The following is a 24,142-nucleotide window of genomic DNA, read 5'->3' on the forward strand; positions in this document are numbered from 1 at the left end:
TTTGACAAACATTATCCAATCGTGAAGTAACTAGATTTAAAAAAATTCATCTCGTGATTTACACTGTGCAATTAGTTTTTTTTTCGTCTATATTTAATGCTCCATACATGTGCCGCAAGATTTAATATGATGGAGAATTATGAAAAGTTTTTGATTTTGGCCTTAGCTTGCTGCAGCCTGCAGGCGGCTGCTGGCTGCTGCTGCTGCTTAATTAGAATATGGGCTGCGGTGCTTGACAAAGTCCGGCAGACCGGCACCAACGGCCGCTTTGGCAGTGCAGTGCTAGCAAGCTAGCCATAGCCATTGTTGAGTTGGAGGCCACAAACTGATGACAACGTTAACAAAGCTGATTAAGTTGGTAGTAAGCTGGAGGTCGTCTTTTGATCAGATAGAAAAAGGAAAGAGGATAAGCAGAGAGACTAATGCATCATTCTTAGACCACAATGATCGAATTAGGAACGGAGAAACAGGGCTACAAGCAAACTATGCAGAGTAGGGCTGCACGCGAGAACTTGCTGATCGTCGCAGCTCGTTGTATTTCAAGAACTTATCTTATCTAAGCTAAACCCTACTAGATAAATTTTCTCTTCATGCAAAGTGTCCATATCATTCCCCACTAAGTGACCCACTAAATGTTTTATCTATTCATGCAAGGTGTCCACATCATTTTTCACTAAGTCCATGCCATCACATACTAATTACAAAAAATGACCATGTCATCTATATGATATAAAATACTTTAAATTTTTAATCTATTAACACACAAGTCATATACATACACTATTTATTTCATCACCAATTCCTCTATAATGTAACCAAATAATAGTTTTTCTTCTATTAGCTTAGCAATTTTTTTACTAGATCTAATACAATAAAATACATGCAAGTCAAATTCACACACACACACACACATATATATATATATATATATATATATATATATATATATATATATATATATATATATAGTAAGTTATGTATATAATAATTACTTTAAGAAAATTCCGCAGCTAGTTATTATTGTTGTTGTTGTTGTTGTTTTTGTCGTGACGAGCAATTCAGCAATTAATCAGTATTACTACTCTATTACAAATACTTTTGTATTCCACACTAGCTCTGACTTTCGCGGTGGACCTTGAAATTTCTGTACATATACTATAGTGCTAGCTAGTATATAACCAACAGAAGACGATAACGGTTGTTCGAGAAAACTAATTCCTTCCAGCGCGATGGAAAACAAACATTAGCTTCATTGACACGTTGTTTTTTTAAAAAATTGCTAATTGCTATCTCGTTGTGGTTAGCTCATTAAACAAACAGGGTGTGTGGTGTGGGCGTGTGGGGGTTGCGCGCGCTGTGACTGGGCTGAGGGCCGGATGGATCGGCGTGGCGCGAAGGCGACAGATCCAGCTCGCAAAGGCATGCGAGATGGACCTACTGCAAATCAGAGGATTCCGGCGTTTTGCCCCATATATTCCCCCAATCTTTGCTCGCCTGTGAGTCTGTGACCAGTCTAGTGTTGGCGACGCCAATCAAGGCGCTGGAATCTTAGGAGGGGGATTACAGGGTTTTTCTTAATCAGCTTCGGCAGTACAAAAGAAAAGAAAAGAAAAGAAAAGAAAAGAAAAAAATAGAGTTACTACTCGTGTATGTCCTGCTCAAGTGCTGCACGTGTTCGCTCGAAGAGATGGGCATCTTTGCACGAAAGGCGGTACCATTTGTGCTCGCGTTGAGCCAATAGAGTAGGTGTTTTTTTCCCCACGTGAAAAATTTTACAGATGCCATGCCAAGAGAGATATCCCCCACCCTAAGGCCTTGTTTAGTTCGCAAAATTTTTCGTTTTTGGGTACTGTAGCATTTCGTTTTTATTTGACAAACATTATCCAATCACGGAGTAACTAGGCTCAAAAGATTCATCTCACGAATTACAGGTAAACTGTGCAGTTAGTTTTTATTTTCATCTATATTTAATGCTTCATGCATACGATCAAAGATTCGATGTGACGGAGAATCTTGAAAATTTTTGCGAACTGAACAAGGCCTAATCCAGAATTCTGGATCTTGGGCAAGCAACCGCACTGATGCGTGTGCGGACATGATGGAAATGAGCACCACATTGGCACCTTTTCTTTTGCGCGGCACAACACAAAGATCATGTTGGGCGCACATCACACATTATACATCTAGAGCTTGTTTGGAACAAAGGGAAAAAAACGAGGAATAAGAAAAGGTACATATTCAGGGGTGGAGCTAGATAGGTTTTGCGCCCGGTGCTATTTATTGTTGAAAAAATGTTAAACAAGTATCTAACTAATAAAAATTAGACTTGCCTTATGTTAGCTGCAGTTAAGTAAGATTACATTGCTTGGACTGGTGCTACAGATCCCCATACAACTCTGCTCTAGGGAAAAGGTTAGAGTTGTGAGAGTATCTAAAGAGGTGCTTCAGAAACTCCACGTTATTATGTGCAGCTATTATGTAGTGGAGTTTGTATAGCAGAGTTGATGGAGCAGTCACAAACAAACCCTAAATAAACATAGAAAAGGAATAGGAAGAGGTGTTTGCAACGTAAAAATTCAGAATGGTATAATCAAGTAAATTATAGAAACAATGAAACAAAATTTACTACTCATTAGTGGTGTACATATTTCCTCAAACCACAAAGGTGTAGACACTAAGACAATGACTTGCACAAGGTATATGTTAATATTTTTTTGGAGTTGCGGTGACACCATATGTAGGGAGAGGATAATAATACACCTCGAAATATCAAAACACCAGGCCTTGTTTAGTTCCAAAATTTTTTGCAAAACAGGTACTGTAGCACTTTCGTTTGTATTTGACAAATATTATCCAATCATGCACTAACTAGGCTCAAAAGGTTCGTCTCGTCAATTTCGACCAAACTGTGCAATTAGTTTTTATTTTTGTCTATATTTAATATTCCATACATGCGTCTAAAGATTCGATGTGACGGAGAATGTGAAAAATTTTGCAAAATTTTCTGGGAAGTAAACAAGGCCTAGATTGGAAAACCAAAATCCTGTTCCTTTAGGCCTTGTTTAGTTTCCACAAAAAACCAAAAACTTTTCAAGATTCCCCTTCACATTGAATCTTACGGCACATGTATGGAACATTGAATATAGATAAAAATAAAAAAATAATCGCACAGTTTACTTGTAAATTGTGAGATGAATCTTTTAAGCCTAGTTACTTCATGATTGAATAATGTTTGTTAAATAAAAACGAAAGTGCTATAGTAGCGAAAATCCAAAAAAAATTCACAACTAAATAAGACCTTAGGCGAGAAAAAAAACCAAAATTATGTTGAAAAGGATGGCCATATTTTATGGGTCTCTCTACAAGGCCTAGATCAAATTGGGCCAGAGATTTCGAACGCAGTTTTTCTGCTCTTGATGACACATGGTCTCATCCTTTAATTGGATTCGTATGAACATATATCAAAGTGAATTCAATGAACAATGAACAGAAAGATGAGAGCATATGTCTTCGAGAATAGAAAAAACTTTACCTAGAGATCATTTCAAACCAATCCTATGTTTCCCCCTGCCCCCCAAAACGTGGCCCCTACGGATCCCAGCTGCCCGCTCGAAGATCAGACACACCGCAGAGTCCCACCACCTGAAAAGTGAAAACCAACGCCTACAGATCCATCCACGTCGTGTAGAAAGCCAGAAACGCTCACCCCGACCGCCCTGGCATCGCATCATATTTTTCCCTTGCGTCACCGCCGTGTACACCGGCAGTCCCAGATCCTCACCTCCAACCCAGACGGCCCCCTTCCTGTGCTCGTCGCCGGCGATCTACGGGTAACCTCGGCACCCATCGTTCAGTCTCATCTCGATCAGTGGTATCTCCGGTATTTTTATATGGATTTAACGTTCGAAAAATCATGGTCAGACCCACTTGAAATCAAGGGTATTCAGTTGAATACCTATGATTTTTTGCTAATAAAAAAAATCTATAGTGTACTATGCACGAATGTGTTTGTTTTATTTTAATTAAAAAAAATGAAAAATAGTCAACATGTCGGCGAGTTCCTGAATTCAACCCGAACAATCTTCTCCTGATGGCCCAACAAGGTCCAGCTTCTCCCAGAGTCCCCCGCCGCCAGGAGCCCACGAGGCCAGGACTGGTGGAGGCACACCGCGCACGCGAGTGATCGCGTTTTCCTCCTCCTGTCTTCTCCCGTCTCTCTCTCCTCTCCCAAATTTCCCAAACCCCCTAGCGGCGGCGGCGCCGGACTGCGGTGACCTAGGCGGTTGGGCGCTGGCTGCGGGCGACGGAGCCTGACGTGCAGGGCGGGGCAGTCGATCGCCGAGCGGTCAGCGTAGGGTGTCCGGAGGTCTGCCACTCCGCCGATCGGAGCGGATCCCCTGACCCACTGCCGATTGGAGCAGAGCCACCACTCCACCTGTCCTGTCCACCAGCACCAGTGAATTGGATTTGTAAGTTGGCTTCGCGTTTCAATCCATTGTTGGATGCAATTTGTGAATGACTTCGAAAGAGCAGAACTACTACAGCTAGTGAGAATTAATTAATTAGAGCACGTTGGCACTTTGTTATGCTGAATAATTGACACTTGTATGTTAAACAACTCAATGCTATAAAATTATGTTCAAATATGTGTTATATTGCTATATCTATACACTTACGATATGGTATGGTATTATAGACATGCCACATATTAGGTTTTAGCTTTTTTTTTATGACCCTTTATATTTTGAATACCCAACCTCTAAAACCTGGGCCTGCCACCAGTTTGAATCGATCTGTTGCAGGGGAAGCCTTTGCTCGATGGATTTCACGTTACTGATTTCCTGAATACCTGACCTTACCTTTTTTTTTTTGCTGTTTGGTTTGTTGGTGTGGTGCAGGAGTAGATCGCCACCGCAGAACCCTCACTGCAACCATGGCGACTTTTGCGAAACCTGAGAACGCACTCAAGAGAGCTGAAGGTGAGTTGCTGGGACTTGGCTTGATTTTCATCTGCAGCTATGCAGGTGGTTGTTGTTGTGGTAGTGTTGCAGCTATACCTGCCGCATGCAGAATTCACTAGGCACTTGGGAATTAGGATAGCGTGAAGATGAAGCGTTTGATGTGTTTGTTACTTGCTCTAATTCAATAGGAAATGTTTACTGCTGATGAAGCCATTGAGTGTTAGGTTAGGTTCTACATGTTAGGTTAGTTACATTGGCTAAATTGACGCTGTTCCATTAGATACGTGAGCCTCGGTTACTGCATACAAACAAATATTAGCAAGCTGTCTGTTCTGCCTCATTATGTGGGTTAACTTGACCCATTGAGATTTTTTTATGAACAAGTCATGCAATGATGCTAAGCCATGCCATTTTAGTTAAGGCTTCCAGTGGAAGCTGAAGTGAACAGTGGGAGTACTTTTTTCCTTATATCCATGTTTTTACTTGCTATTGCCAACTCCACGAGTACCAATAAGTTACCCCCCCCCCCCCCCCCCCCCACACACACACACAAAAAACCCAAGAGTTTTGACCTCACTTCTATTTTATCTGAACTGGTTTAATTATTGCATGACTCATTGACTCATGACTTTGTACTGATATTGTTCTGAAGATGATTGCAAATTCTAGACATGACTCATATTGGCGATTTGGCGCAAAATATGTGTGTACTGATTGCTTCCTCTGCTTTTATTTCAGAATTGATTCATGTTGGCCAAAAGCAGGCAGCTCTCCAGGCTTTACATGATCTCATTACCTCGAGAAGGTACAGGTCATGGCAAAAGCCTCTTGAAAAGATCATGATGAAGTATGTAGAACTCTGTGTTGACCTGAGGAAAGGAAGATATGCAAAAGATGGTCTTATTCAGTATAGGATTGTCTGCCAGCAAGTAAACGTGTCATCCTTGGAGGATGTCATAAAGCACTTCATGCAGCTTTCCAACGAGAAAGCTGAACAAGCTAAGAGTCAGGCAGAAGCCCTGGAAGATGCTCTGGATGTTGAAGATCTGGAAGCAGACAAGCGTCCCGAAGACCTGATGCTCAGTTTTGTTAGTGGAGAGAAAGGAAAGGACCGATCAGATAAAGAGGTTGTCACTCCTTGGTTTAAGTTCCTCTGGGAGACATACAGGACGGTTCTTGAGATACTAAGGAACAATTCAAAGCTTGAAGCGTTATATGCTGTAAGCTATTCTCTTATGAGCATTGTATTGTTTGTATTTGTTGAATTTACTTCGTATGTGATATGTAATTTGTCCATGATATCGGTACATCACATTTACCATTTATATAGTTTTTTATTTTCTGTTGAATTATTTGTACATTTTTTGCCTCCCCTATATCTATTCAACAATCACCCTATTCAGATGTATGTGATCATACAACCAATTTCTATCTGAAATTCACGTACTTTTGCTATTAAATTCAAAACATATCTTCTGAAGTCAATATCTTAATGTAACATCTAATATTCTGGTTAAATGGTTTGGCATTTCTGACTTTCCTATCGGATCATGTACCTACATTTGCCTGTATTAGTTTTATTCCTTGTACAATTTGTGCTCCGGTAAATACTTATGAGTAGCTTTTGTGACTGATTAACTTCCTAATATGCAGATGACTGCTCATAGGGCTTTTCAATTCTGTAAGCAGTATAAGAGAACAACTGAATTCCGTAGGTTGTGTGAGATCATCAGAAATCATCTTGCCAATCTCAACAAATATCGCGATCAAAGAGATCGGCCTGATCTGACTGCACCTGAAAGTTTACAACTGTATCTCGATACACGTGTTGAACAGCTTAAAGTTGCTACAGAGGTTTCCCTATGGCAGGTTTGTTCCAGAACCTATGTATTTTAATTAATTCTTTATCCATGTAAATGTTACATTCCTCTAATTGTCACCGAATGTACCATCTTGCAGGAAGCCTTCCGATCTGTGGAAGATATCCATGGTTTGATGAGCATGGTGAAGAAAATGCCCAAACCTTCTGTCTTGGTGGTGTATTATGCAAAATTAACTGAAATTTTCTGGATATCTGATAGCCACCTTTATCATGCGTATGCATGGCTGAAGCTTTTCAACTTGCAAAAGAGCTACAATAAGAACTTGTCACAGAAGGATCTACAATTAATAGCATCTTCTGTCTTGCTCGCTGCACTATCTGTGGCACCTTATGACAAGAAATATGGTGCATCTCATTTTGAGACAGAGAATGAGAAGGAGCGTAACATGCGGATGGCCAACCTTGTTAACTTCTCGCTTGATTCCAAGCGTGAAAATAGGGAAATGGTTTGTTCTCCAAACTGTTCGTAAATTAAAGAGTGTGTTCAGTAGCACTTTTTTCACCCTGATCAGTCTGCTATCCTTTTTGCAGCCTTCAAGAGCATCTCTTCTATCTGAGTTGGTACGTACTGTAAATCATACTGTTATTCCTGCAACTGTGTTTTCTAATTTCTGTATTTGGTCTTTGTTACCACATGCATTCCTTTATAAGCATTTTTTTATTATTTTTTATCACTCTAGAAAGATGTCTTGCTCAGGAAGGGACATTTTAATGCGTGTGATATTGTAATTACATCAAAGGGTTCAGCATGGCCATGACACTTTCAAAGACCTTTCTTCTGTGGCAATTGTGCTGCTAAGTTAATTTTTATGTTATAATTAACTGCTTATTTGCAGCACTTAACATGATTCTCCTTTTTACTATGCGAGTTGGATAGCTGAAATTTGAAAGCATTGTCATCTCTTTACTCTGGTCCATCAATATAAAATCAATGCTATCTCTCTTGCTGTCATAAATAGCTACTCAGTATCTTTGATGACTTGTAGGTGTCCAAAGGAGTCCTTTCATGTGCTTCCCAAGAAGTGCGAGATTTATACAACCTTTTGGAACATGAGTTTCTCCCTCTGGACCTTGCATCAAAAGTGCAGCCACTTCTTTCAAAGATTTCAAAGATTGGAGGGAAGCTTTCATCAGCTTCTTCTGTTCCAGAGGTTAAGTTATCTCAGTACATATCAGCATTGGAGAAGCTGACAACATTGAGAGTGCTGCAACAGGTCCTAATTCATGTTCTGCTATATACGTTTGTACATATCTTATATAATTGCTATATGTTGCAATAATGATTTTAATGTCTCTTCCACTTTTCAGGCCTCTTTTATTTTCCAGTCCATGAAGATTGATATGCTCTCAAGAATGATCCCTTTCTTTGACTTCTCTGTTGTGGAGAAGATTTCTGTTGATGCTGTGAAACACAATTTTGTTGCTATAAAAGTTAACCATTTATCAGGAGCTGTTCATTTTGGTACTGTGGTATGTGATCCTGACTCTGTTCATTATCTGTTCGCAGTTGCCTCTTGGTTGTAAGCTTCGTGTAGATCTCTGTTATATCGTTTTCTTTTCATGATTTAACTATTTAAGATTTTGTTCCTTGATGTTTTATCTTCTAGAAACACATGTATGCAGTGCCGCATGGGTCAAGATTTTGTACAGTGGGTTCACATTGTCACCGTGGTCATTACTATTTCTTAATGTTCTTCAATTAATTTACTTTTAATATATAGATACTCATCACCCACTATATGTATTTTATGACTTTATGAGCATGTGCTCCACTGTGGTACCCCTTTCTTTCAGAATATATGTAATAACCCTTTAGCTCCTCAAATTGTGTTTGAACATATTTGTCAAATCTTGAAGATCTTGCTGGTGTTCTTATGTGCTTGAATTTACTTTCCAGCTATCTGTCATATTTTTGTGTGATGCTGAATGCATTACTTCATGATGAGATTGAACACTGACATTATTATGACCAATTTCTCTTTATAGGACATAGAATCTGATGGATTAAGTGATCACCTTAGTGTTCTGGCTGATTCATTAAATAAAGTGAGGAACCATATTCATCCACCAGTGAAAAAGCCGACTAAACTCGGTGAAAGTCTGATTAGTTTGGCTGGAATAGTGGAGAATGAACATAAGAGGCTTCTTGCAAGAAAGTCCATCATTGAAAAGCGCAAAGAAGAGCTTGAGCGCAAAATATTGGAGAAGGTATATGTTATTTGATTACTCTTCAATGCTTTCTAGTTTTTACCTTTTATATTAAGTTTTTGTTTATGGTTGCTCTCTTTTTCCAGGAAAAAGAAGAAGAAACAAAGAGAATGAACAGTCAAAGGAAAACTGCGGACGAGGAAAGGGTGAGGCTTCTCAATGAACAGAAGCAGAGGGAGCACGAGCGGATTCGTAGAGAGATAGAGGAAAAAAATAAAGCAGAAGCAAAAAAGTTGCTAGAAGACTTGAAGAAAGCAGGGAAAAAACATGTCGTTGTTGAAGGGGTAAGAAACAGTTATTGCTTTACAACAACTAGCACTGCTTGCTATCTATATTTGTGAAAACACGTTCTTTATTTGCTTTAAGTTTCTATAAGGATATTAGTGGAGGATCAGATAACCAGTAGGTGAAAGGTGATGTACATGTAGACATGATCAAGGTTTCATTTGGGAATTTCTGGCTCAAACAAGGCGGTGAACTCCATGCTGGGCTCAGATCTTGTATTTCGTGCTTCATTTCAGTATTGTACAAACGTGTTGGCACCTGTGCTCCTTTGCTTTTGTTAGTGTGGGCAACTTAGATGTCTTGCTCCTTTGCTTTTGTTAGTGTGGGCAACTTAGATGTCTGATATGGTGCATGGGATAATTGAATATTATTTTTGGATGCGGACTAAAATTTGATGGTACAAGAGTATGATAGAACTTAATTTCATTTTTCATCCTAAATATGCTACTCCCTCTGTCCCAAATTGTAAGTTATTCCAAGAATCTTGGAGAGTCAAAGCATTTTCACGTTTGACCAAAATTATAAAGGAAAATACTAAGATTTGTAACGTAAAGTGAGTATACTATGAAAATATAATTAAGAAAGAATCTGATGATACTTAGTACCATAATAATAATTATTTTATAATATAAATTTGGTCAAACTTAGAAAAGTTTGACTCTCCAAGATTCTTGGAATGACTTATAGTTTGGAATGGAGGGAGTACATGCTAAGGCGGATGCTTGTATTTATTGATTTTCAGTTTTGTATTATCTTGCTACATGTGTCCCTAATGGTCTATGAGCTTGTAATTACTTGTTTCTTTTAAATTGGATATTGTCACTATATTTGGCCCGCATGTACTATCGATCACATTGTGCCGTTGTACTGAAGTAATGTTGATCACACTGCCAAAAGCCTAAAATCCTCTATTCAGAGTGTTGGCTAGAACTTGAATTACCATTCTATCTTTGAATTGTAAACCTCTTCAATATTCTTATAGATCTGAATATTTGGGTGCAGGAGCTTACTAAGGAGGCCATCATGGAATTGGCATTGAATGAACAGTTGAAGGAGCGCCAGGAAATGGAGAAAAAACTGCAGAGGCTTGCAAAAACAATGGATTATCTGGAAAGGGCAAAAAGGCAGGAAGAGGCACCACTGATCGAGCAAGCTTTCGAGAAGCGTCTTGAGGAAGAGAAGATCCTTCATGAGCAAGAGCAGCTTGTCAGTTTTCTACTGTTCTTTTATTGTTTATGCAGTTCAGATACATGTGAGCACTTTAGTCATTTATTTATTTCTGCTTGCAGCGCGAGATTGAACTCAGTAAGCAACACCATGCTGGCGACTTGCAAGAGAAAAATAGACTTTCTCGAATGTTGGAACACAAGGTTTGTATGCTACTCATGTCTTTGTTATTAAGCCTCTACATCACAATGCAGGTTGCTTCTGTTTGGTATATATTTAACCTGTGATGCTGTTTTGATCCAAAATCACCTCTTATTACAAATGGTTATTTTGATATACACTTGGACTAATCTGTTACCATATAGCAATGAATTTATGGTTGCTTGCTACTTCCTCCGTTCCAAATTGTAAGACACTTTAGCTTTTCTACATACGTTAGTTTTGCTAGGCGCTTAGATAGTATCTTGAAAAACCAAAACGTCTTATAATTTGGAACAGAGGGAGTATTTGTTATACATAGAATGCCTTACCCTATAATCAAGATAAGATTGCTCAGGATCTAATGCTGTCCACTGTAATTTTTCATTGAAATTTACAGAACATGATGCTTGAATTTGAGATTCTTTTGTGCCTCTTAACTAACGAACTGTCAAGCTGGCCATATATTCCAATATCTTTGTTCATGACAAATAACCTTCCCTTTGTCTTCCTCACTTTCTGTTTCGCTGTTGCAGAATGCTTTCCAGGAGAAAATCGTCCAACGTCGTGAAGCTGAGTTTGGTCGTCTGAAAAAAGAGAGAGATGAACGGATCAGTCAGCTGATATCATCAAGAAAGCATGAAAGGGAGACAGTAAGGAAATTGATGTATTATCTGAACCTGGAGGAACAGCGGATTGAAAGGCTTCGTGAGGAAGAGGAAGCTAGAAAACATGAAGGCAAGCGAATTCTGAACCCTCATATTCATCATTCGTTGATTGTACTTGTTGGCACACTTCTGCTTGGTTTTTCCGGGTACCTTTCGAAAGCAAAACTTTGACCAGTAAAATATATTTTGTGTTATCCTGTAATTGTAGTCAAAATGGCCGTGGTGCATTGTTAAGTAAGAATAAGCAAACTGTGGCCTAGTTTACCTTGAAAGTTGCCCACTGGCTATTTCGCCATAGTTCAGTTTGATCTTCTGCGAAACTACGGAAATTGAACCATAACGTTGTAGTTCTTTCACCTAAAGTTAAAAGTTTACTTATAGTTATAGGTATAAATGTATAATGTTAAGTTTTCAGTTTTGCATGCTTTGTTTTAATACTAAAAATAATTGTCTGAATGCTGTTCACATGATTTCATTGGTTTTGATGTCTCGTAAACAATGAATCAAATTAGGTAATGTTCCCTCTTTTTTTTCCACCATTGCAATACTAAAATTAGTTTTTGGTCAGCATATGAAGAGGTCCCTGTTCAAACTGATCCAACGCTAACCTAGCATTGATTTTTGATACTTGATCAACAAATAGCATAAACTCTATTTGCTACTGTGTAACTAAATGTGGCTCAGTCTCTATATCATTCCATATTTGGCCAAATGGAACTTAAGGATTCGAATCCTGTTTCATCCATATTATTGATTATATTGTTTACTCTCCTGCAGAGGAAGAGAGGAGGAAGAGAGAGGAGGCTGAAAGGAAAGCTAAGCTTGATGCTATTGCTGAAAAGCAGCGATTGAGAGAGAGGGAGTTGGAGGAGAAGGCAAAGGCGAGCAGGGAGAAGCTCTTATCTGAGGCTGTGCACACTCCTGATTCTACACCTGTTGCACAGCCACCTCGTGAGCCAGCAGCAGCCCCTGCTGCAGCTGCGGCAGCCTCTGCTCCAGCTCCTGGTAGATATGTTCCGAAGTTTAAACTCGGCAGCGATAGCGGCGGCAGCTCTGGAGGCAGCCAGAGACCAGATGTGCGCTCCCGTGATGAAGACCGCTGGGGTCCACCCGGTGGCAGCCAGAGACCAACAGATGCGCGCCCACGAGATGAAGACCGCTGGGGTCCACCTGGTGGGAGCCGGAGACCATCAGATGTGCGCCCACGCGATGAAGATCGCTGGGGTTCACGTGGAGAGCGCTCACGCCTTGATGAGCGTTCACTCAGGCAAGATGGCCCTCCTGCACGACAGGATGCACCTCCACCCCGCCAAGATGGCCCTCCTCCAGCTACTGACCGCTGGCGCGGTGGACCAAGATTTTCCTCAAACTCTTCATCAACCTGGTCCAACAGGCCACGGAACTGATGCCATGCCCCTGAGATGTTTTGCCATAAATGTCATTGTGGAGACATCCGTGCACAATGTCTGCTAGTGATCTCGGCTAGAATGGTCACTTGAAATTTGTTTTCTGTTTTGCCGACTGCACCCAAATTTTTGGAGCTTGTCTTTTTGGCTATGGCACCTTTCCGGTCAATGTTTTGACGTTCCAAGTTGCTATACTCCATGGATATTTGTGTCGCTGTTTGTCAGTAATACTTAAATCTTGTGATGTTTTTATTGGCTCGTATCCTTGAGTGTGGGTTAGTGTTTAGTATTGTAGCTATTTAAATTGTGAATTCTGTTTTCTACTCATACAACCGTTACTAATGGGACGGTATGTTTTTTTTATTGTTTCCAAGAATTACCAAAACATTATAGTACACGGGATTGGAGATTATAGGTTGAAATTAATGAGACTTGTTACCATGGTGGTGTCAACTTGTTTGGAAATATTGAAACACTATCAGTTTCATCCTATCTCTCAATAACTACAATCAATGCCATGTTTGCCTATGTAGTACTACTTCACTTGCATTGCATTTGATTAGATCGAAACTCCAGGACTAAATAAGAGTATCAGACTATCTCCAACGATCATCACCCAAAATATAAAAGACCCATTTGTCCTTTGGTAGCGCTACAGGTAAAAGGTTCTATACATATTTTTAGTCTTCTCCAACAACAAGACCTAAAAGACAACACTCTCTGCAAATAGGTTTCGAGGAGAGAGGATCTCTGCAAATAGGTTTCGAGGAGAGAGGATACCCAAATTTGGGTTATGCCTCTCCTGATACCCAAAATAGATCTTCTGTATGGGTACTCTGTTGGAGACTATAGGTATTGTGTTGGAGATCCATTTTAGGTTTGGGTTCCTACCAAATGAGTCTCCTGTTGGAGACAGCCTCACTCCCTACATAAAAAGAACTGTATACAATATTATTTATTTTCTCATGGCTTGGTTTGTTAATAAAAGGTTCAAGAATGACTTAAATTTGACTATAAGACCGATAGTTAAACTTGGTGTTAAAAAGGTAAACTATTTATAATTTAGAAAGGAGGGAGTATTTACTTATTTCTAAAAAAACAAATTATGATTAAATAAGAAACTATTAACATTTATGATACATGATTGATAGAAATATATTTTCATAATAATTTATTGAGAGGTATAATTTTTTTTATTTTATATAAACTTAGTTAAATTGTACGACGACATTTGACTGGCTTTATTCGCTTAAACTTATCAACCAAAATTTTATTACTAGTCACTAGTGTTTTTTTTCATGCAACAAATCAGAGTAGGAAATGGTCCTTCGCTTTTGTTGCAGTGTTTCTTTTCCCCATGGAAAAATGAGGTTTTTACATGTATGTCATTATAAAAATTTGTAATTACTTACAAGTCATTAAAAAAAAGTTGAGTTTTTATAGGTGCCACTGCTCTAGATTCTTTTGCTCTCTATGCCACTTCCATTAGATTTGACTCTAACGGTGTTAAACTGCAAGTATGAAAATTTAAAAATACCCTCATGTTTGAATATATAATTAATTTAGTTTGAACATTTTTTAACGATCTCAGATGAAAAAACTCAAAACTAGATAGTTGTAGATCTCATCGAGATCTACAATATTTATATAAAAATATTTTTATTTGATTTCGTATAAAAGACATATTAACCGTATGAAATTATATCTTTTCTGTATAGAAATCAATGAAGATAATTTTTATAAAAAAATTATAGGTATTGTTGAGATTTATAACCTTCTAGTTCTGAGTTTTTTATTTGAGTTCGTTAAAATGCTCAAAAGAAATTAATTACATATTTAAATACGAGAGTATTTTTGACTTTTCATACCTGTAGTTTAACGCTCTCAGAGTCAAATTTGACGAAAGTGGCATAGAGATTAAAAGAGTTCAGAGTAGTGACACCTATGAAAACTCAATTTGTTTTAATGGCTTGTACAGTTGTACTCCCTCCATCCACGAAAGAATCAATTCCTAGAATCCGTACCAGATTTGACTAACTTTATATAAAAGAGTAACCGCATCTATAACATAAAATGTGCATCTTATAAATTCTATGATCTATGATAAATTTAATGATAGTAATCTGATATTGTAAATCTTAGCATTTTTTTTCTATCAATTTGGTTAAAGTTTGACTTAGGACAATACGAGAAATTGATTCTTTCGTGGACGAAAAGAGTAGATAACTACCAACTTTTATAATAACATAATAAAAGCCTCGAAAAAATATCTATTACGATGTTACTAATTATTATATAGCGCTTGACTAATAAGCCATGAGTTTGCTGATTTGTTGTTTGAGAAGCTCGAGCGAATAGAGGGTGAAGTTGCGCGCGTAGCTCGCCGAGTCGTACTTGTCCCTCATCGCCGCCTTCGCCCGCAGCGGCCGGGCCACCCTCCCGGCAACCCACAACCTCCGCGTGCACGACCACCGCCCGCCGCGTACAGCTGGGGGTCGGTTGAATGGAATGTAACGCGGTTCCTCAAACAAAGGTACTCCAACCGTTGGGACGCCGCAACTATGCTCGCACCTGCCGTCCTACTATAAAATAGTCGGCCTTTACCCAAGCCAAGTTTTCTTCCCTCTTCTCTCAGTCTGCGACTAGGCGGCGGCGGGCGGGCGGGCCAAGTTTACTTTCTCTTCTGTCACCAGTCTGCGACTAGGCGGCGACGCGACGACCTTCACGCACGAACCTTCGCCGCCTGCCCGCGCTTCGCCAATTCGGTGAGCCTGGCTCTTGCTCGCTTGTTCTCCGGTTTTCCCCCAATCTTTCCCCGAAAAAAGTCGTCTAATTTCTGAACTCTTATGATGCTATGATGGTAGCGCGCCTAGGCTCAGATCGCGTCTTGTGGTGGCGTTGGCTCCAGATCGGGGTGACTGCAGCCAGATCTGTGAGCTGCAGGGGTTGCTAGGGTTTCGGGGCGGCGGTTCTCCGCTGTTGCTTTGGGTTCAGATCTGTCGTGTTTTCGGGAACTCTCGGGTGTTTGAGCTTCGAATTTTGTTGGCTCTCTGTTGTGCGATGTACCAGCACTAGGAATTGGAATTGAATGCGGTTGGGGTTTGAGTATACTTAGTTGTGCTTATGCACGGACGTGTTTGTCTTGGTCGAGAATACCTCTTTCAAATTGCCAGCCGTTTTCTCTTGATTTCATATTTTCCAACTGCGTTTTTTTTGGCTGCTGTTGCAGGTGAATTGCGGTCAGCAAAAGAAAAAAAAAAGGAAGGATCTTTCTTCTGACTTCGGAATTTTGGACGACAAGGTAAGAAAGTGTATAATTGTGCATAGTTGCATACTTTGTTCGTTTCTTGGTGGCAGACCGCAATTAGCCTTAGCTTCTCCTAGTGATAACCTTCATGCTTGTGCAGTGTCTGCTCGTATTACTGTCATTTCGAATTCTAGGATGTCGGAGTTAAAAATTAGTTAGAAGCCTGTGTCTCTTTTGCTGCACCAAGATTCATAAGCATGATCATGTTTGAACAAGTTCTGTATGAAGAGCCATCTTTCATTTATGGAGGGCAACTGATTTTGGTCTACCATATCTTTTATTTCTCACACATGTTATTTTTTAGGATATTGTGTATAGCTGTAATACCTCTGTGATCCCTTTTGTTACATAGTTTTATGAGCTTGAAAGCTTATAAGCCGTTTAGCTTTGAACATGATTGATTGGCCACTCCCCATAGAAAGTTGACTCGAACATTATTTGAACTGCATGAGTATTATTGAGAATACATTGGTTACATTTGAGGCTTAAACTAGCTCAAAGTGCATCCAAGTAATTTGCTGTTAGGAATTAATTCACCACATTTTGTTATGTCTGTACATGGAAAATTTGTTGTTGAAAGCTTTCAATCTATCTGATTAGATTTACATCTCTACTAGTGCGCTATATAATTTCAGTCATTCAAAAAACTAACAGTGTTTTTGTCTCTTCTATGAGATGCACTTCCTTGCATCATTTCACGTCCCTACAGGTTTTGTGTTATCTGATTTTTCGGGATGGATGCCAAAAGGTTTCTGCAACTGGTCGAGGAGAAGAAAAGAAGGATCCTCGAGAAGAAAGAAGCCCCACTAAAGTGGGAGCAGAAGCTAGAAGCAGCAGCTAAGGCCAAGGCTGATGCAGAAGCGAAGGCGAAGAAGCTAAAATCAAGAAAGCACAGGAGGAGAGGAGATTCTTCCTCGGACTCTGACAGTGACTATGACAGCGATATTGATCGGAAACATAGGAAGAGGAAGGACCGCAGAAGGAACAAGAAGCATGAACATTCTGACTCTGATGCCAGGAGACGCAAGCGTAGGTCCAGAAGGAGCACAGACTCAAGTGACGAGAGCAACAGTGAATATGAGAGCAGGTCTGAAGAAGAACGTCCAAGGAAGAAGCGCTCGCACAGAAGAAGGCATCACCGACACTCTTCAAGGTCAGACTCTGAAGACTACAGCAGTGACGAGGAAGAACAGAGATCTGCCAAGGACCATTCTCAGAGCCGCAGACGCCACCATAGGTCATCCGATGATGACTCGGACAAGGACAAGGTCAAGTCGAGACATGGGAAGCGTCTGAGATCAAGTGACGAGGATGCAAGGTCAGATTCCAACAGCCATAAGCATCTCAGGAGCCAATCCTTGGAGGAGTCATCAGACGATAGAGATGCTGCTGAATCAGAGAAGATGAGAAATGGCAAAAGGTCTCACAAGAATGGCCACCATCACCACCATCACCGTCACCATCGGCACCACCATGAAAGACATCGTAACTCTGCAGAACCTAATGACAAGAGGCAAGTATTGAAAGATGGCCAGAGGGCCATTGGAAGTGACAGCGCAAACTGAAGATACACTGGAAAGATCGATTTTTCATTTGTGATGTTCTCAGTTAATAATTGATGTTGTTAAGGACAGAAAGATCAATTTTTTGTTCCTGATGCTGATGTTCTCCGTTAATTGTTGTGCTGAGAACATATTTCTTCGATTTGTGCTTTGAAACGTTAGAAGATGCTTACATTTGCTTACATTTGGTAAAACTGTTGATAAGCCATCGCAGAGTACTGTTAACTGATTTGTTGTGAGAGAAAAATACTCTCAATGGTTGATAGATTTAGCTGATAAGTTTAAGCAAACAGGCTGAATGAGGCGTGATTTTTTAGGTACGCATTTGGTTAGCTGTTCGACCTTCGAAGGCTGAAGTCGATAAAAGGGCTAGAACGGAGGCATTGTGTAGTGATCATTTTTTTGCGAGATACTGTAGTAGATCAATTTTTTTTGCAAGATACTGTATTATAGATCACGCCATAGTGCGACAGGCTCTTCGAACGCGTCTCAATTAAACGACATACATTGATACGCTACATTCCACTCAATTAACACAAAATTCTGACAACACACACCAAAATCTCAGCGCTGCAAAAGAGACAGCGATCATATCTTGCTCCTTTCTCTCTCCAAAAGGGGACCTTTCTTAGTACATCAGCGCCTTATATCTATATCCCCTGAATAATGTCTCAGAAGCTACAAAACAATCTCAACTATGGCCTTTGGTTCAGATGCTTAGTGCCTGTTGAGATTTACATCAGTCATTCAGCAATAAGCCAATATGGTGATTGTGGTCACATGGGGGGAAAATGAACTGCCCTTATTTGTAACTTGTAAGCAGGGAACTGTCTTCCTGTTGCTGCACTCTCGCTGCTTTAAAGAATAGCTGCTCGATTGTATTGTAGTACAAAAATGGTACAGCCTCCCAAAAAGGATGGAACAGTGTCCTACTAGCGGTCAGAAGTTAGTTAAGATCCTATCTTTTGATAAACCATCGGCAACAAGAACTCTTGTGATTTCCTACATCATACGAACATTTATAGAAGATCAGCAAGGAAGCACGGAAGACAACATTTATCATAAAGAAATTGGATGGGTGTTAATCCTAAATGACAACCATCAAACAATGTGGAAAGAATGTACTAGGCGTACAAATTTCTAGATGTATGTGCTGCAAAACTTGCAGTTCTAGAGTTCTAGTCATTTTTGTCTACCACAAATGGACAGTATGAACTATATATTAGCATAAACAAAATATGGTTCAAAACATGACAATGGTGTGCAACTTTATGATTTATGTGAACTTGTGAAGTAGATGACCTAACAACGAACAGACTAAAACCTTGTAGTAGAGAAAATTCTAAGCTTCCAATAATTAGCCTATATTACATATCGATGCAGGCCCCTATTATAAGAACATTTCTATTGTTTCCATGTTCAGAAGAGAAAAAACATGTTGAAGTAGAGAACATTGTGACACATCAGTACAAAAAAAATAAGTGCTGAATGTAGAAGGTGCTACCAACTTATGTTATGTTGAATAGTTAACTCGAGTGTCTAAGATAAAATTGGGAGGAAAACAAGAGAAATTACCATACCTCAGTCATCTGTTTATGCCCACACAAAATTGCTCCCACTGATGAAGGGTTTACAATATTCTTCATCCTTGAGAACACATTCTACAAAATGCAAAAGGAACTCTATAAAACACAAAAACACAACAAACAATAAATAACACTAACAAATTAGTCAAAGATAACAGCACCTGGACATAACCTCGCTCGCCTGTCCATTGACCATCTGGTCTTGAGAGGACAGGCACAATTTTAACTCCTCTGGATTCCCAATCATCGAACCTCTCCTATCAGAGCACATAACCACCAGCCATCATATATGGAATACGACAATATACAAACTGTACAACTAAGCTGACATAAACCTACCTACCTGATATGCCATCCTCTGAAGATTTCTAACCCCATAAAAGAGGTTTACACCAGTTTTCTTGTTTTCAGCAAAACCTGACTCAATAAGTGACCGTATCGGGCTGCAATTAACAAATGTAAAGGAGAGAGAGACTGAGAATAATTATATATTCCAATGTACTGCATGCATTGTACAAGTGTACTTGTATGTATTTGAATAGATAAACTTATACGTACTTCTTAGGACAAGGGTGTATCTGTGCTGTCATAACATAGATATAGCTTACTTAGAGAGCAGGCTTCTAGAGGCAATGATGTTTGCAGTTGCAGGTAAGTAAATCTGACAAAGCTATTCATGGGAATGGTATTCCTCATGCATCGAAAAGATAGAGCAATCCAATAAAGAATAGGGCATGTCATTAAATTGATTGACATTGCATGTGGCAGCATAGAAGGATAGAACAGACATGCAACAACTAAATGGCTTATTTATCTGAAGAAGTGAAAACCTAATAAATATCTTGCAATTAATGCCTTTTCATGCTTATATCTTCCACTGAGCATGTCCATGTTCTGATTATACCCAAACTCTCAAGAGTACTACTGGTTGGTTAAGCGATTATGAGAAACTTTATGGCTCAAGATTAATTGGAAGTAATACCAGAAATAGCTCGGACAATAGATAATGGATTATATACATAATATAACACTCCAGATGTCACCCCCATATGATTATCGCAATCGCAATTTAATAATTGTTCCTTTTTCTCGCCACGACTCTGAATTGCATCAAACTGAGGATTATTTGAGTAAAATGGAGCAATTGTGCACGGTGCAGTGCAATTGATGCCGGTTTAGCCAATGATGATGACGAAGGATAGTCAGTCGGAAAGGGCAGGTCGGCAAGGATAGAAAGGCACCTGATCCCGGATCCGGTGGCGAAGACGAGAACGTCGCGGGCGTCGGCTATCCTGGCGACGTCAAATCCGCGGCCGACGACGCTGGCGCCAACATGGACGAGGTCACCGGGTCGGAGGTCACAGAGGCGCGCGGAGGGGGTTCCCGGGAGGCGCTTGACGAGGAAGTCGAAGCAGGAGGGTGACCCTGACCCTGCTAGGCCGGCCTCGGGCGTGAGGGGTGGGGGAGGAGGGGACGCGATGGCGAGGAAGATCGGGTAGGGCGCGGCGGGGAGGCGGAAGGGGAGGAACTGGCCGGCGGCGGCGTGGGAGGCGAGGAGCTCCCCGTGCGCGGAGAGGTCAAGCGAGACGTGGAACAGCGAGGCGTCGGCGGTGGCCGGGCGGACGCAGGCAAGCGGAGCCTCGGCCCACTCGGTTGGGAGCTGGGGCGGGGCCGGGGCCGCGGAGGCGGAGGCGGCGGCGGAGAGGAGGCGTAGGTGTTGCGGCCGGAGCAGGTGGAGGCCGCGCGGCGCGGACCGCAGGAGCATGGAGGGTGCCGGAGGGGTGGTCGGCGATCTGCAGGGCGTGCAGGTGCCGCACCGCACCCGACCCGCGTGGTCAGAAGAGAACAGACAGGACGGGCGAGCCGGCGACGGCGAGGACGGAGGGAAGGTGCCGGCACGGATCTCCTCGCTGGCCTCCCGCGAGCCTGGAAAGCTGTAGAGGCCTATGCTATGCGATGACCGAATGAGGTCTACGCCTTCGATTTCTCCTTTTCGTCAACGTGAACACATGGCAAAAATAGAAGAGGAAAAGCAAAAATGTACTCCCCTGACATATATAAAGAAAGTCGTTTAGGACAATATTATAATCTTCAAAATCTAATTTTAACTTTTTATTTTTATAAACTTATTTATCAAAATATAGTATATATATATATTTTTATGCAAATATTTTCAAGATAAATCTATTTATATAGTTTTTACATTTCCAAATTTAACAACTTAAAAATTATTTATAATTTATATTTTTAATATTAAAATTTTATCTGAAACGACTTTGTTAATGAGTATGAAGGAGCAGACGGCCGTCCCTCGTGTAAATAGCGATATGCACAATCACGACAGATGAAACAAAGCAATGATCCAGCGTAAACTGTGGAGAAAGCAATTTTCAGTCGGTAAAGTCTAACACCGATCACTAAACTTGCACCCTAAATTTGTACTGCTGTGTTATTCCATCCCCAATAAAATCATTTAGAAAAAAGAGATTAACTCTGAATTTAAGAAAGCAACGTCCCTAATAAAATTGTAAAATATTGATATGCTCTCAAGATATATTTGAATTTATTAGTACTAAAAATTCGCTATAGAGAATTTTTGCACTACCCTGTGGGCTGTGGGTGCTCTGAGGCAAGGAGCTAAGCTTTGCCCACGTCAGCGCGGTGCCATGGTGACCAAGAGTTCCGCGCTCCTCTCGCGTCCTCATTTCTCAACCGCCACACAAACCCAAGGAACGAAGACGACGACGATGGCGTCGTCTGCCTCCTTGCTCCAAGCCTCCACGTCCTTCGCTCCAGTCTTCTCCCCGCTCCCATCCCGACACCAGCCCACGGCGCCACGCCTGCATCTCCGCGGCTCCCCCAACCGTCGTCGCCGCGGCGTCTCACTCGCTGCTTCCTCCGCCGCGTCGCCGGAAGTCGAGAAAGAGTCGTCGCCCTCGTCCTCGCCGCAGGAATCTCTGTCGGTGAGTACCCACGGCCCGCGGGGGTTGTATAGCTGCTGGAACCTATAATCTGGTGCTCATCTGTGTTCACTCTGTGGCTGCGCGATGTAGGCTAGGCCCAAGCCAAGCGTTTCCTTTTTTTTTTAATTTTCCCCTCAGCGCTTAATAAATTTCTAACGTTTCCCCCTCTGCCCATGTTAATGAATTGCTCGGTGCAGTCGCGATGACAAAGCTGCATACTTTCAGCACTCTCTTGAGCTCTTGGGCACTTGGCACTACTTGGCTATCACAAATTTTTAGCATTAATTAGTTTTACTTTCTGCGATTTCAATCTGTGGTCTCTATCAGGAAAGAAAAAAAAAAAAACATGCTTGAATAATGAAATTTCCTACATACTTGTTGAATTGACATAGTGCATGGTTAATTTCTTTAAACGTAGCATTTAGCCATTTATGCCACTGCCTCATAATTTCTTGAAAGTTTCATGGTTCTTGGCAAGGTGCCCTGTTACTGTTATGCAACCAGTAAAAACCATTTTCTTGATGTGGGTTTAGAGTAGGCTGTCGTGGACAGTGTGAAGGTGCTCAAGGAGGCAGCCAAGACAAGGAAAGTACCTGCGCCGGAAATTCTCTCGGCACTGTCCAAGATCAAGAAGGCGAAACTCGACACATCAACATTCTTTGAGACACTTGGTGGTACTGAGTCTCCAGGCAGGACATGGATGCTTATCTTCACTGCAAAGGTGAAGACAAATTTGTTTAATGGGATTCATGGATTAAGTTTTCTGGTTTGCTGCTTGATTGATTGATTCAATGTCTGTATATGTAGGGTCGGCTGGACAAAGGGCAGTATTTTCCAGTGACTGCAGTCCAGCGCTTCGATGCCGCGGTGAGCTTCTCATGGGCTCATGGCAGCTCCTCATGATATGACAGTTGTGATGATCAGTGGTACCTGAATAATCAAGTACTTGAATTTCCATGTTAATAGTTTGTTATGTCTGTTGAAAGTTCAAACAGTTTCTTATCTGCCACTGTAAAGTTCTTTCTGCTGAACAAAGCGAGAAATCCATGTAGACATCTTTTTTGATAGTCATCATATGTTCACATTTCTCTCAAAAGTAAGCAATGCTCAACAACATGACCACCATTGTGCAATATGCTGAGGCATGAAAATGTGATTGCAACTGCAACAAACATTTTATCTAAACCAACATAGCTCTATGTTCCTTAAATATGAAATTTGCAAATTCGTACACTGATAGTTCACTATAAAGTTTTCTTGTTTGCATTTTCCAAATGTGCTGATCTCTGATATATGACTACTGTAATTATCATCTGCAGGGAAAACGGATTGAGAATGGCATATATTTGGGCCCTATTGGGTGCTTAACGTTTGAAGGGAGGCTGTCATGGAAAAAGAAAATACTTGCATTCATCTTCGAGCGGGTTCGCATAAAGGTTGGACCATTGGGTCCCCTAGAAATCGGCTTCGGAAGCAGCAATGATGATAGGGAACCCAGCACAAAGGACCCGTTCTTTGTTTGGTTCTATGTTGATGAGGAAATCGCTGTTGCGCAAGGCAGAGGCGGTGGAGTAGCTTACTGGTGCAGATGTCAGCGTGTCCCCTGAAGATTCAGACATTCGGTTCGCTTCAAATCACTGTACAAGATCAGGATAATGTAGTCTCTAGTTTGTAGGGTTAATGTTCATCTTTGTACTATCTGCTTGGTCTCCAAAAACGAGAAAAGGCAAGGAGGTGTAGATAATGAAACACTATTAAAATCATACGCTTGTGTTTGTGTGGCTTTTACAGTTTGAGCATGTCAGTAATTAACTAGTACCCCTTCCATCGCAAAATAAGTGTACATCTCACTTATTGAGGAGTTAAATTTGGCCAAAGATATACACAAAAGTAGTAATCTTCATGATGTCGTAATAAGCATTTTTATATCAAAAACATATTTGGATATA

General features: G+C 40.7%; 4 protein-coding genes across 6 annotated transcripts; 3 read left to right on the plus strand and 1 right to left on the minus strand.

Annotated features, from left to right (window-relative positions):
• On the plus strand, positions 4,127–13,117 carry LOC8070431 (eukaryotic translation initiation factor 3 subunit A). The gene is made up of 14 exons (XM_021456656.1): positions 4,127–4,469; positions 4,899–4,979; positions 5,700–6,181; positions 6,615–6,830; positions 6,921–7,289; positions 7,375–7,404; positions 7,830–8,057; positions 8,152–8,313; positions 8,830–9,051; positions 9,138–9,335; positions 10,339–10,542; positions 10,626–10,706; positions 11,238–11,439; positions 12,147–13,117. Exons 2-14 carry the CDS (start codon positions 4,934–4,936, stop codon positions 12,773–12,775), a joined length of 3,069 nt encoding a protein of 1,022 aa, XP_021312331.1. The 5' UTR covers positions 4,127–4,469; positions 4,899–4,933; the 3' UTR covers positions 12,776–13,117.
• LOC110433856 (NKAP family protein UM04995) lies at positions 15,291–17,873 on the plus strand. Of its 3 annotated transcripts, XM_021456719.1 has the most exons (4): positions 15,291–15,308; positions 15,411–15,540; positions 16,005–16,076; positions 16,758–17,873. In XM_021456719.1, exon 4 carries the CDS (start codon positions 16,817–16,819, stop codon positions 17,645–17,647), a length of 831 nt encoding a protein of 276 aa, XP_021312394.1. In that variant the 5' UTR covers positions 15,291–15,308; positions 15,411–15,540; positions 16,005–16,076; positions 16,758–16,816; the 3' UTR covers positions 17,648–17,873. The 3 variants fall into 3 exon arrangements, with proteins under 3 accessions (XP_021312394.1, XP_021312393.1, XP_021312395.1); XM_021456718.1 differs by lacking the exon at positions 15,291–15,308 and having other exon boundaries at positions 15,364–15,540; XM_021456720.1 differs by lacking the exon at positions 15,291–15,308 and having other exon boundaries at positions 15,364–15,540; positions 16,792–17,873.
• LOC8079047 (fruit protein pKIWI502) lies at positions 18,120–21,235 on the minus strand. Its single transcript, XM_002457430.2, has 5 exons — positions 20,472–21,235; positions 19,574–19,673; positions 19,392–19,487; positions 19,225–19,305; positions 18,120–18,646 (listed from the first exon to the last, which is right to left on the minus strand). Exons 1-5 carry the CDS (start codon positions 20,993–20,995, stop codon positions 18,584–18,586), a joined length of 864 nt encoding a protein of 287 aa, XP_002457475.1. The 5' UTR covers positions 20,996–21,235; the 3' UTR covers positions 18,120–18,583.
• On the plus strand, positions 21,834–24,001 carry LOC8070432. Its single transcript, XM_002455243.2, has 4 exons — positions 21,834–22,193; positions 22,732–22,914; positions 23,001–23,060; positions 23,513–24,001. The coding sequence occupies exons 1-4, from the start codon at positions 21,897–21,899 to the stop codon at positions 23,798–23,800; spliced, it is 828 nt and encodes a 275-aa protein (XP_002455288.2). The 5' UTR covers positions 21,834–21,896; the 3' UTR covers positions 23,801–24,001.

This window comes from Sorghum bicolor, chromosome 3 (assembly GCF_000003195.3).
Source record: "Sorghum bicolor cultivar BTx623 chromosome 3, Sorghum_bicolor_NCBIv3, whole genome shotgun sequence".
NCBI classification, from domain to species: Eukaryota; Viridiplantae; Streptophyta; class Magnoliopsida; order Poales; family Poaceae; genus Sorghum; species Sorghum bicolor.